At 47.3% G+C, this 13629-nt stretch overlaps 1 protein-coding gene across 1 annotated transcript in view; it reads left to right on the top strand.

Moving 5' to 3' along the window:
* The first annotated feature begins 71 nt into the window (after positions 1-71).
* Positions 72-13629, top strand: part of ITGAV (integrin subunit alpha V) — a 70821-nt gene continuing 57263 nt past the window's right edge. The window contains exons 1-2 of the mRNA XM_028747966.2: positions 72-445; positions 12110-12240. Of these exons, the coding sequence (XP_028603799.1) occupies positions 294-445; positions 12110-12240 (283 nt within the window). The 5' untranslated portion in view covers positions 72-293. The remainder of the gene's footprint in view (positions 446-12109; positions 12241-13629) is intronic.

The raw sequence follows: 13629 nt of genomic DNA, 5'->3' as shown, positions 1-13629 counted from the left end.
CTCAAGGCTGGCGGCGTTGGCGGCGGCTGCGCCTGTTTCCCCGCCCACGACCCAGTCTGTGCCCGTCCTGGAGAAACAGGGAACAAAACAAAAAAGGAAGTGGTCAGTCCCACCGGCTGGCTGTGGAGTAATTTTCGCAGCTCCTGCTTCGCCGTGTCGGAATCGGATCTCCCGCAACCCTTCCTTGGCTGGAGAGTTGGGGTGCCCGCAAAAAAATAAAACCAAATCCCAAGGGGGGAGCTTGGAAGGACCCGTCTCTACAGGGCATCTGCTGGGCATCGCTTTTGCTGGCCATGGCTGGGTTCTGGTTGTTTTTGCTCGTGGGCCGCCTACTGGCGCCGGGCAGCGCCTTCAACCTGGACGTGGAGAGCCCAACTGTTTACTCCGGTTCCGAAGGGAGTTACTTCGGCTTCGCGGTGGATTTCTTCGCCCCGGATCTCTCCTCGTAAGTATATTCTGTCACTCGGGCGCATCCATCCCGAAGCGGGAAAAGGCGCCGCGCTCCTACGCCAGGAGGACCCTGGGATCTTTGCAGTCTTTTTTTTTTTTTTTTTTTGTGTATGTGTGTGTGTTAATTATTAGACGCCAGAAAATGCTGGACAAGCCCCAGGAAAGTCCTTGATGGAGCCCTGCAAGGGAAACTGAAACGCGCCTGTTCTGATCTCCATTCTGAGCACAGCTCCGCTTTGGAAGCGAGCTTCATTGGAATGAATGGAACGGAACTTCCGAGCAAAAGTGTGTCTGGAATTGGGATAGAGCAGGCTTCCCTCCGCGCCTCTACGCCCCGCTTAGATACCTCCTCCTCGCTCAGCTATACGTTCTCCCCATCTTCTGCCTCTCCCAAATCCCGCTGATTTCAGTGGACCGTAAGAAATGCACCACAAAGCGAGCCTCCTCAAAAGTGCTTTGAGTTGGACTTAACTCCCCAAGTAAGGGTGCGTAGGCTTTTGGGAGCCCGGATTTAAGAAGGAATCCCGTTGAAATCATTGGAAAGCTACGTGCATATAGGAAGATTTGGCTAAAACCCAAGTACTGAAAGTCTTAGCTCACATTCCTTCTCCCTGATACAAGGCAAGATTGCCTCTTCTTATCCTGGCCATACAAATCCGTGAGGGACACTTTGTATCAGGAGATGATAGTGGTGCTATGCGATGTGAGCCATTTTGATGCTGTAATTGCAAAGGAAGGGGGCGGGGGAGGGGAGACATATATATTTTTTCCTTATTCATAATTTGTTACCTGCTTGTCCCAGATTAATTAGAAGCGGCGGACAATGTCATGCTTAAATCCTGCCTTTTAGAGGACCCCGGCCAACATTTTTTATTATTAATATTATTACTATTGTATAAATGGAGTAATTATGGACAGGTGCTATGTTTCATAATTATATGTGGAAATGTATAAAACTGTGGAAGATGAATCAATAAGAAGTGAACCTCTCTTAAACCCACCCATCCACTGAATCCTAAGCAATGCTGTCTTGAACTTCAGATCCGTTACCAGGAGTAACACAAACTCTGTGTCAGGACATTTGCAGCCCGTGAGCCAGTGTTGATGTGTGATTCAGATATTGTCATCCATTTGAAAGCACTTTTGTCTAATAGGCTCTAATGTGGTCTGGCAGCTTTTCATTTTGATTATGGGGATGAGAGAGGGCAGAACCGTCCAGATTGCACAAACTTTGCTGTGTTAAGTCCCCCAAAATGAGAGGGTCAACTGGTCCTGGGTCCGTTTGTTTCTGTGATGGCTAAACTTGATGCTCTGAAGCAGTGGCGTAGCGTGGGGGGTGCAGGGGGGGCCAGCCGCACTGGGCACAACATCTGGGGTTAGGGCAAATCCACAGGTTAGGGGGCGCAAATCCACGGGTTAGGGGGCATAAATTACTTGCCTTGCCCCGGGTGCTGACAACCCACGCTACGCCACTGCTCTGAAGCCAGGGGTGCCAACTTGAATAAAATCTGGGGGTGGGGCGGCAGGTAACCCTCGCCCCGCATAATCGATCACAAGACACGGCACACGCACACCATTAGAAAGGCAATGCCCATCAACTTGTGGGGAGGAGGTAGCCTCATCAGATATTTTATTAGGGGAGGGCGAAGTCACCTCAGCCCCTAGGAGCTGGTTGCTATGCTCTGATGCGTATTCTCCCAGTCTCACTGTGACTTTCTTTACAGATAGGTGTTTGTGGCAGAGGATATACATTTTGAATGTAACTGAGGTGCTCCAAGTTGGTGCAAAGGTTGGGATATGCTGCTAATGTCATAGTAAAGGTAAAGGGACCCCTGACCATTAGGTCCAGTCGTGACCGACTCTGGGGTTGCGGCGCTCATCTTGCTTTATTGGCCGAGGGAGCTGGCGTACAGCTTCCGCGTCATGTGGCCAGCATGACTAAGCCGCTTCTGGCAAACCAGAGCAGCGCACGGAAACGCCGTTTATCTTCCCGCCGGAGCGGTACCTATTTATCTACTTGCACTTTGACGTGCTTTCGAACTGCTAGGTTGGCAGGAGCAGGGCCAGAGCAACAAGAGCTCAACCCGTCGGGGGATTCGAACCGCCGACCTTCTGATCCGCAAGTCCTAGGCTCTGTGGTTTAACCCACAGCGCCACCCGTGTCATATGTGTGTGTTTTTCCTAGAGGAGGTCCCAGGAATAAGTGGTAGCCTAGGCCTGCAATGATAAAACATCAAACATTAAAAACTTCCCTATACAGTGCTGCCTTCAGATGTCTTCTAAAAGTTGTAGTTACTTATCTCCTTGACATCTGGTGGAAGGGGGTTCCACAGGGCAGGCACCACTACCGAGAATGCCCTCTGCCTGGTTCCCTGTAGCTCCACTTCTCACAGTGATGGAACTGCCAGAAGGCTATTACCAGTTTGTAAGCCCCACAGAACCCAAGGCATATACTTTTGGGTAAACATGAGTAAAAGGTAAAGGTACCCCTGCCCGTACGGGCCAGTCTTGACAGACTCTAGGGTTGTGCGCTCATCTCACTCAAGAGGCCGGGGGCCAGCGTGACATCGCTGCTCTGGCGAGCCAGAGCCGCACACGGAAACGCCGTAAGCGGTCCCTATTTATCTACTTGCACCCGGGAGTGCTTTCGAACTGCTAGGTTGGCAGGTGCTGGGACCGAACAACGGGAGCGCACCCCGCCACGGGGATTTGAACCGCTGACCTTTCGATCGGCAAGCCCTAGGCACTGAGGCTTTTACCCACAGCGCCACCCGCGTCCCTTGAGTAGGATTGTCTTATAAGACCGTTTTGCATATGAACTGTCGTTATGGATCAAACCAAAGGTCTATCATGGAAAGGCCTCTGACCAGATATGGCCAAATAAGTTTTGGGCCTGAGGTAGACTTGGGCAGGGCCATCCCCGCCATTAGTCAGAATGAAGTGGCCACCTCAGGCAGTGAATGCTGAGGGTGGGGCTGGCAGCCAGGTGCTGAAGGACAGAGCTTATCCTGTGCCCCCTAAGCTAGCCTGTTGCCCTCAGGTTTGGTGGGGAAAGCTGACACGTGTCTAGTGTTGAAGTAAAATTCAGCTGTCAATCCCCAGGCAGCTTCTGTATGTGCCACTGCGAGGAGAACCATCTTGTCTGCCTCAGGCAGCAAAATGTCTTGTCTGAGGAGGGGCTGCCTATGGGTAGATAGGCTTTAACCCTTTACTCCAATACGTAGCAGTATGTACTGATCAATCTAGCTCAGTATCACCTGCTCTTGGTGTGTAGGTTCCTCACTTCCAGGATTTATAAGCCTTCTATGATCTGGCTTCGAAATTATGGTGGGCTTTGTTCTACAGACCTTATCTGCATCCCATGGATGGGGGTGGGGGGCAGAGCCAGCAGGGGAGGGGATGTGGGGCAGGGGCAGTGGGCTGGGCAGGGTGGAGCTGGTGGGCATGATCCTGGTGTCTGCATGAAGGGTAATGCCCAAATAGGACTACAGTTGCAATGGGGAAGAAGTACCATATTTTCCCCTGTATAAGACTAGGTTTTTTTAAACCAAAAAATAGGTTTAAAATTGGAGCTTGTCTAATACATGGGTAGTGCTGAGGGATGTTTTCTTAATTTGGAGTCCCCCAAAACAGGGGGCGTCTTATACATGGGGGGGGGGTCTTTAGACGGAAAAATATGGTAAGTGTGCTCACATTCTCACCATACATTTTAAGCAGTCTTATGCCTCATTAACAGTTATGGTTTCCCCCAAGGAATCCAGGGAAGTGTAGTTTGCTAAGGGTGCTGGGAATTGTAGCTCTCCGACAAAGATACAACAGTTTCCAGGATTCTTTAGGGGATGCCGTGACTTTTAAATGTGGCATAAGAGTGGTTTAAAGGAATGGTGTGGATGTCACCCATGAGATGGGTGTGTATTTGGACGCCTATAAATTGTGGGCATCTGCTGTCAGATGGGACCCAAAGAGGTAAAAGAGTAAGAGCCAAAAATAATACAATGGTACCTCGAGTTAAGTACTTAATTCGTTCCGGAGGTCCGTTCTTAACCTGAAACTGTTCTTAACCTGAAGCACCACTTTAGCTAATAGTGCCTTCCACTGCCACTGCGCCGCCAGAGCACGATTTCTGTTCTCATCCTGAAGCAAAGTTCTTAACCCAAGGTACTATTTCTGGGTTAGCAGAGCCTGGAATCTGAAGCGAATGTAACCTGAAGTGTATGTAACCCGAGGTACCACTGTATTACCCATGATAAGTACAATATCAGTAAGACTTGAATAATAATTTTAAAAACCCAATAAAGTATTTATAAATAGCTAAAAACAGCACAGCTGTTTCAACCACATCCTGGAAAACCAGCAGATAATGCCTGCCATAGTTCTTAGATGGTGATGTGAGGCTGTCAGTGGAGGGAGCAGGAAAACTTGTCTGAAAAGGGGCTTTCCGTAATATTGGCATCACCATGGGGAAGGCACAGCTCTCAGCACCTTTGCCTACAGTTGCCATTGTAGGTGTGCCTCTAATGGTGGCTTGCAGTGCAGACCTTAGAAGGTGACCCTAACATGGCTGTTTTGCTTGCACAAGCTTCAACTTGTACAGCAGAACTTCCCCCTCCTCTCTTTTCCTTTGCAGCCCTGCCCCACCTACCCCCAAAATCTGCTCCAGAGCCTTTGGGGGACCCTCTAGAGCAGATTTTGGATGAGGTGAAGGCACAGGGAGAGGAGAAGAAGTCCCAATGAGCGAGAAGAATGCCAGTCGCCTAGCATTGGAGACAACCCAAGCTTCGCCTGCTCATGCCAGCACATCAGGTTCTGGTTCAAGGCCTAAGGGCAGGAAAAGCCAATTCCCTGCTCCCAGTCATTCTTTGTCTAGCTGGCTCGTGGATATATGGGAATGAGGAGGCAACTTCCAGGTAGAGATGCAGGTAGAAGAATAGTCTGGGTTGGAAGTGGGTGTTAAAAGTCAAATAAATAAATCTGCCACATTATAAATAGATTTCCATGTTCCTTATTGTATAGATATCTAAAATTGTGGGGGGGGGGGTGTTAAAAGCTATATCATGGATTGAACTGCAGATCATAGCATCAAAGAATCATAGAATTGTAGAGGTTTAAGGGAGCCTAAGGATCATCTAGTCCACCCCCCACCCCCGCAATGCAGGAATATACAGCTGTCCCATACAGGGATCAAACCTGCAACCTTGGCCTTATCAGCACATGCTCTAACCAGCTGAGCTATCCAGCTGATGCATTATACAGTGGTACCTTGGGTTACATACGCTTCAGGTTACAGACTCCGCTAACCCAGAAATAGTGCTTCAGGATGGGAACAGAAATCGTGCTCCGGTGGCGCAGTGGCAGCGGGAGGCCCCATTAGCTAAAGGGTGGTGCTTCAGGTTAAGAGCAGTTTCAGGTTAAGAACAGACCTCCGGAACGAATTAAGTACTTAACCAGAGGTACCACTGTACACATAATGTAGGCAGGAGGAAAGCCATGCTGATGACCAAGTAGGATGAAGGAAAACAGGTCAGTAGCAGCTTATGCTTACAGTGGTTTGTTCTGCAGAAACTCAGGAGAGCAGTTTTGCATGATGAATTGCAGGAGGAATTCAGGAAATTCCCCGAAACCTTGATGTATGGAACTTGGTATGCCTGGGTAGTACAAAGAGCTTGCTGTCTATCATCTTGAGATGCCGCAGGACTGGAGATAGGCAAATGTTGCCCAAATAGTAAAACGAAAACGAAAACGAAAACCGGGGCTGGGAAGTGGGAGAGTGGGGGAGGATCCGGGAAATAACAGACTTGTCATTCTGACATCAGTACCAGGGAAGATCCTAGGGCAGATGATGAAGCAGTCAATTTGCAAGCATCTTGATAACAATGCAGTGCTTAGTAGTGGCCCCTCAAGCTGAACCTAGTCCATCAATCATGTATGAGCGCACCACCAGTGGTGAGATAAATCACACCCTTGTGCTTCCTGCCTGCAAAACTGGGGGCCAGGATTGGGGAGGGGAAGTGCCTGCAGCCCACAACGTATGTCTGTTGGCCTGTCTTGTGCTTGGTGGATTATAGCTTGAATAGACCTGCTTTATCTTGACAGTAGTCTGATAACTTACAATATCTGATGGTTTAATAAGTGGCAGTTGTTTTGATTATGGGCAGATCCCCATCTAGCAGAACTTGTATGAATCATTCAAAGAAGGAGCAGGGAGACCTCACAAGGATTAGATAAATTATTGGAAGATAGGGCTATCAGTTGGCTACTAGCCTTGATTGATATGCTCGACCTCCACTGTCAAAGGCAGGCAGCAATGCTTCTGATACCAGTTGCTGGAAACCACAGGAAGGGAGAGTGCTGTTGTGTTCAAGTCTATCTTGGCTGTGAGTCCTGGAAGACCTGCTCCCTGCCTTACAGGCTCTTTTCCACCTGGCATGGGAGGGTGTGGTCCGGACTGACTCCAACTACAAAAGCTGAGGCTGCTGAACAGACTCGTGGGCTGAGGTTGTGTGTTTTTTTTGGGGGGGGGGTGCTGTTGGTTTTTTGTAACTTTATTTTAGATTTTGTTGTGATTTATGTGGAAATTGTTCAGTTTAGTTTTGTAACCTTTAATGTTTAATTTATTGTTTATGAATGCTTTTGTTACGTTGTAGATAGGGCTGGGCGATATCTGGTTTTCAACATTGTGACATATCATCAGCTGAACACAGTGGTATATACCGATATATCACGATGTCTGAAATAAGGATGTAACTACTGTATGTAGAGGCAAACAGGATAATGTCCTGGCAATTGCTACTACCGTATTTTTCCCTCTATAACACGCAGATTTTTTCTCCTAAAAAGGAAGGGGAAATGTCTGTGCGTGTTATAGAGCGAATGTGTGGTCCCTGGAGCCAAAAAATCAAGCAAAAGTCAAATCGCGAGTCACGGAGAAGGGAAACCTGAAAAGAGGAAGTGGCTGCTTTCCTGCATTCTGCCTCAGGGTCTTATTGCCCACCCTCCTCTGTTTCGTTGCTGTGATTGCTGAAACGGAACAAAGAGCAGGGAAAGCCCCTCCCCTCCAGGCAAGCAGAGTGTCGTTCTTTCTAATTCCTCTCTGTGCTCCGGTGCTGCTGGGGGAGAGGGAGAGAGAGTGGGGGAGGGAGAGGGGGAGGGGGGGAGGGAGGAGAGGGAGAGAGAGGGGGGGAGGGAGAGAGAGGGGGGAGGGAGAGAGAGGGGGAGGGAGAGAGAGAGAGAGAGAGAGAGAGAGAGAGAGAGAGAGAGAGAGAGAGAGAGAGATGGCTGGCTTGGGGGGGAACTTTTGCCTTTCTTTCCTCCCACCCGTTATATCCCTCTCCAGCATTCTTAGCCAGCTGCTTCTCTGCACACCCCTCTCATGTCCCTTCTTTGTTTTTCCTTCGCTCCCCACTTAAAATGTGGTTACAAAGCATAGATCAACATGGATCCTCAGGATCTTTGCATTGGGTCACCCCAAATTCACCATCAGATCACATAGCATGTCCATGGCTACAGCCTGCACCAAAAAAATCACGCACCCACTGTTGCCTGGGGCTGCAATGGTGCAAAAACGTGGTTACAAAGCATGGATCCACAGGAATTCTCAGGATTTTTGCATTGGGTCACCCCAAATTCACCATCAGATCACATGTCTGTGGCCACAGCATGAAGCACAAAAATGATACATCCACTGTTTCATTCAGAATGTTTTTTCCCTTGTTTTCCTCCTCTAAAAACGATGTGCATGTTATGGTCAGGTGCGTGTTATAGAGCGAAAAATACGGTACTTAGGGCAGAGCTTTCCAAACTGTGTGTTGCGACACATTAGTGTGTCGGCTGCAGTGTGTAGGTGTGTCATGCGAACACTCCTCCTGGGGCTGAGAGGGGGTTAGTTTAACCTCCGTTTTGCTAGTAAAACTGAATTACTGTGTCACGAAATGATGCGTGTCTGAAAAATGTGCCACCACCATGAAAAGTTTGAAAAACTCTGACATAGGGGTCTAAAACTGATACATTTTTACTTACCTTTAGCATACTGTTAAAACTGCTATTTTATAAGCAGCAGGGGCAGCAGAAATCATGAGAGAAGTTATGACCGGCTCCACGATTTTCCCCCATCACAGTTTTTTATATAGCACACAAACACACACACATCGTGATTTGTGATATATCACTATGTCAGATATTATGAAACCATTCTTCTTATGTTCCTGCTTTGCACAGGCTTGATGACTGACCATTTTGTTTCACTGTTTCTCCTTGGTGGACATTGTTCCTCCTTTTGTTATTCTGAAGGAGCGTCTCCACCCCCATCGTTCAGCCCGGACACTGAGATCCAGCGCCGAGGGCCTTCTGGCGGTTCCCTCATTGCGAGAAGTAAGGTTACAGGGAACCAGGCAGAGGGCCTTCTCGGTAGTGGCTCCTGCCCTGTGGAACGCCCTCCCAGCAGATGTCAAAGCAATAAACAACTATTTTACTTTTAGAAGTCATCTGAAGGCAGCCCTCTTTAGGGAAGTTTTTAATGTTTGATGCTGTACTGTTTTTAATATTCAGTTGGAAGCCGCCCAGAGTGGCTGGGGAAACCCAGCCAGATGGGCGGGGTATAAATAATAAATTATTATTATTATTATTATTATTATTATTCTTTAGATGAATTGTGCCCCAGGCATTTAAATGAATGGTGGTATCCGATGCTATTTGTACTCAGAGTGAAGCCATAGAAATTAACAAACTTAACTAACTAAAGTCTATTGATTTCAATGGGTCTGCTCTGAGTACAACTTAGTTGGCTACCATGCTCTTAGAATAGTTGACTTGCCATGTTATATTTAGTACAGCATGACTCATTGTATATATAATTTCCCCCGACTCTGATGCCAAGGAACAAAGACTTGGAAAAAAGCTCTATTCAAATAATTGGGATTCATCTACATGGCTTGGGATCCAGTGAACCGCAGAAGCATTTCTACATGTTTAACGATATAAACATGCCCAAGGTATAAACTTGACTAGCAATCCAAATAAGCAAGGTGTGTACATGGCACAAACTTAGCTGGATGTTTGTCGGCACACAGTTCCGATTGCTGAAGACATAAGCCATGGTTTCAGTTTTGCAAATTCAGCAGTTGTTAAGAAAGAAATAGAGGAGGAATCTTATGTTCTGAAAGCATGCAAATACTAATTATGGGATAAAAGTGAAACAAATTGAAATTTGGCAGGAACAGAGGGGGTGGACACTATTTTCCAGGTGCCCTTTCTCTTATCTCTGTTCACATGGTGGTAAGCAAACTGTACCTGTGGAACTTCCGACTTCCTCTGAAAGAGAGAGGAGCCATAATCCTTGTGGAATGTGGCAATCTTGTGTTGGCACACAGCACACTCTGTGGCTCACCACTGCATCTGCTGATATCTGTAGGATCAACATGCAACACTCCAGTCCTAAACATTTGTGTTGGACAGCATTGATGTCCCTGGCAAAATGTTGCACTGTAAGTCGCTGCAGTGGGTAGAGCAGTTTATTTGCCATATGTTTTGCATTTATTTCCTGGCATGGTCAACATCAGAATTGGGATATTATGGTGTGTGTTTTTTGTTTGACTGCTTCTTTTCTATTTTAAGCTGTCATTTCAATACTGTCACGGCCAAGATTTGCCAAATCAAAACATCAGAAGTAAGTGAGACTGAATAGCTGAGGGTATTTGTTCTGGAGAGTAGATTTGAGCAGAGATGTTGTGAATTAAGGGGAATATGCCTGATGATTTATAGAGGCATGTTGCTTGAAGCGGAAGGAGAGCGGGAGAGACTTTCCTTGAGTACAAGGAACATGATATATTCTAATGACTGCAGGAGGCTGTTTGTTTTATTTTTGGAGTAGATTTGTTTGCGCTTAAAGTGTTTTTGCTGGGGGAGGAGTTGAAGGCCAGAATAGCTTTGGAATATGTTGAATGCCATGGAATTTAAAGACTCATTCCCTTCAACTTAGAAGATCACTAAGCCTCATATGCTGCTGGTTACTCAAACACAGCACATGGAAACATCTGTTGTGTGGAAACATCATGCAAGGCTCATCTGCCATGTAGACTTCTTCTTTGTGGTCTGTCTATCTGCACTGTCAGAGGCATTATGCCTCTGAATACCAGGTGCTGGAAAATGCAGACAGGCAGAGTGCTCATGTGTAGCTTGCAGACTTCCCACAGGCATCTTGTTGGCCATTGTGAAACAGGATGCTGGACTAGATGGGCCATTGATCTGATCCAACAGGCTTTTCTTATGTTCTTATGTCTTACAGCCCAGCCCTGTACAGTCGTACCTCAGAAGTCAAACAGAATCAGTTCCGGAAGTCCGTTCGACTTCCAAAACATTGGAAAACCAAAGCGTGACTTCTGATTGACTGCAGGAAGCTCCTGCAGCCAATCAGAAGCCCTGTCAGATGTTCGGCTTCCAAAAGAACGTTTGAAAACCATAACACTCACTTCCGGTTTTCGGTTGCTTGGAAGTTGGAACATTCGACTCCCAAGGCATTCAGGAGCCAAGGAATGACTGTATATCGTTTTGGTTGAGGTGGGTTAAGCAAGTTGCAGCTTTTGCCATTCCAGCACATTTTGAGCCTAGGTCAGAGAGAAAGAGAACCTTAGGCCTGGTGGCCTTCATGCAGTCCTATAGGCCTTTTAATCTGGTCTTTGGGCTTCAAAGGCCACATGGCTTACTGACTGGAATGTGTCCTTGAAGTGTGATAATGCCTCTTGCTAGCCTGGATAAGGGATGGAGATGTGTGTGTGAGCAGAAACCTCTGAGCTTTGTTTTGCTAGAAGGTAGTGCCAGATTTAGGGCACTGAGCACAGTTCCCTCACACAGAACGCTGAGCCAAGGGTGTGCAAAATAACAACAGCAAAAGCAACATGTATATTTATACGGGTACCTGCTGAGAAGATCCATTTAAAACAGGGGGGCCAACCTGAATAAAATATTGTGGGGACCCAGGAAAGCCCCATCCTGCATAATCAATCACACGATGCAGTGCACACACACCTTTTGAATGGGAAGGCCCATCAACTTTGCGGGGGCCCAGCCCCCCCAAATATTTTGTTGTGGAGGCTGAAGCCCCCTTGGCCCCTAGGAGTTGGTTCGCATGCCTGTAAATATCAGTTGCTGCGATTCACAAGTTGGAAGAGTGCTGCTGTTCTCAAGTCCTGCTTCTGGGCTTTCCATAGGAATCTGAGGGAGAGTCACACTGGCTCTGAAATTTTTTGTGCTAATAGAAAATCTCATGGGACAAGACCTTCCTAATGGTAACCCACCAAGATGACTACAGCCCATGAGCCATGTGCTCTGCCAGGGGATTGACCCCCTCACTCTAGCCACCATTTTTCTAGTCTCAGCTGGGCAGCAAAACCACAATGTTTAGATGGGCTAGACTCTCACATATGGCTGGTGGGGTAGCATTTGTCTTGGTGGACCACAAGTTGTTCTATGCAGCAAATCTGACTATAGAAGGAACAAACAGGCCCTCCAGCAATCCCACCTCAATCTTTTGGCTTCTACATGGTCCTAGCTACGGTTCTAGCCCTACCTAACATTGCAGTAGCTGCCATACTACACTCGAATCCATTTCCTTCAGTGGCATAATGAGGATTCCTAACCTGTATGCTTCTTCGTTTGTTTCCTGCAGGATGTTTCTCCTTGTGGGTGCTCCAAAGGCAAACACAACTCAACCTGGGATTGTGCAAGGAGGCCAGGTGCTCAAGTGTAACTGGAACCCCAACAGAAGAAACTGCCAGCCGATTGTATTCGATGCCACAGGTAATAATATAGCAATATGGGCTTTTGCCAACCCATGGGATTTGGATGAAATGCAAAGAGGAAAGCAAATCAGCAACCTGTTGGAAAAGATTTGGAGCAATAAGGGTCATTGTACACAAGGCTCACTTTGTTGGCCTGTCTTCATGCCATAATCATTCAAAATGGTGGAGGTTCTCTTAGCTCAGTGTTGTGAACCATCTTGAGGGCTCGGGTAGTGATGCCTGTTGTGGTAGGCCTGCTGACATGCATAGTATGCCATTGATTTGGAATGGTTGTGACAAGACAGCCAACACATTCATTGTTGGTGAACAGTTTGGATCCTGGGGACAGAACCAGCAGGATGGGAGGATGTAGCTTTCCCACGTGATCTTGGGAATCTGTACTGCTTGGAAACCAACCCACATCTCCCTGCCATCTTCTGCTTCTTTCTGGCAGCTCCTCAAGGAACTGCAAATCCTAGCAGATAAAGTTTCTCTTGGTGGAAGTGCACCGGATTTGCAAATGTAAGTGAGGGAATGACAGCCTGTGATGAGAGGTAGGGTATAAGCCAATTCGAAGACATCCCTGTCATCACTGTTCGTTCTTGGCAGTTTCAATGTGTTAAAATAGGCTGGCTTTCTGGTGAGCTGGAATCTTTGTCGCCGGAATTAAAGAACTCTCTGCTTTACAGTGGCAAAAACCATTTGAAAGTGCTTTTTATATGCTGGCTATTCCAGCAAAGGGTACGTTGATTCCTTGTCCAGGGCTTAGAACAATGTAGGCATAACATAAAGGACTGGATTCTGGAATTTCACGGAGGGAGGGGGGAGGTTTCCTGTCCCCTCCTCTTCATTGCAGTGACTTGCACCCCCAATGAAAGCCTCTTTGGAGGGTCGAGGACCCCTCCTGAAAAATATGGGATGTGGTGTGGTAGGCTGCTATGAGAGGGGAGAATTGCCCCAAATCAGATTTGAACCACAAGCGAAATTCTAGTTCCTGTTCCTAGCAGCAATCTCATGCCCTGCCCCACATTGTTTAGGAGCTCCCTCCCCAACCCCCCAGGGAACAATACTAGGAGGGCCTCAGGTGGCGGCAGCAGGTAAGAGGGGATGGGAAACTTTCCATTCAGAAAGTTTCTTAAGTTCACTTAGCCTGAGGCTCCAAGTCAAGACGTCCTGAAGTGGGAGATATGCTCATAAAGGCAAGCTTGAATTCCTGTGCTTATGAGTTGCAGATTACTCAGCCCCTCAGTCACTCCCACTAAAGCTAGATTGATTGATTTATTTATTTTTAAAAAGGGAAACCATGTACACAGCATGACTTTGCACATGCAGCCCCACAGCCACTTGTGGACATGTGGTGGAATCCTGGTAAGCGTTCTATAGGGGCAGGCAGTCATTTAAGGCATTT

The sequence above is a fragment of the Podarcis muralis genome, chromosome 1 (assembly GCF_964188315.1).
Source record: "Podarcis muralis chromosome 1, rPodMur119.hap1.1, whole genome shotgun sequence".
In the NCBI taxonomy this organism is placed as follows: Eukaryota; Metazoa; Chordata; class Lepidosauria; order Squamata; family Lacertidae; genus Podarcis; species Podarcis muralis.
This window is presented reverse-complemented; position numbering and strand designations above follow the sequence as displayed.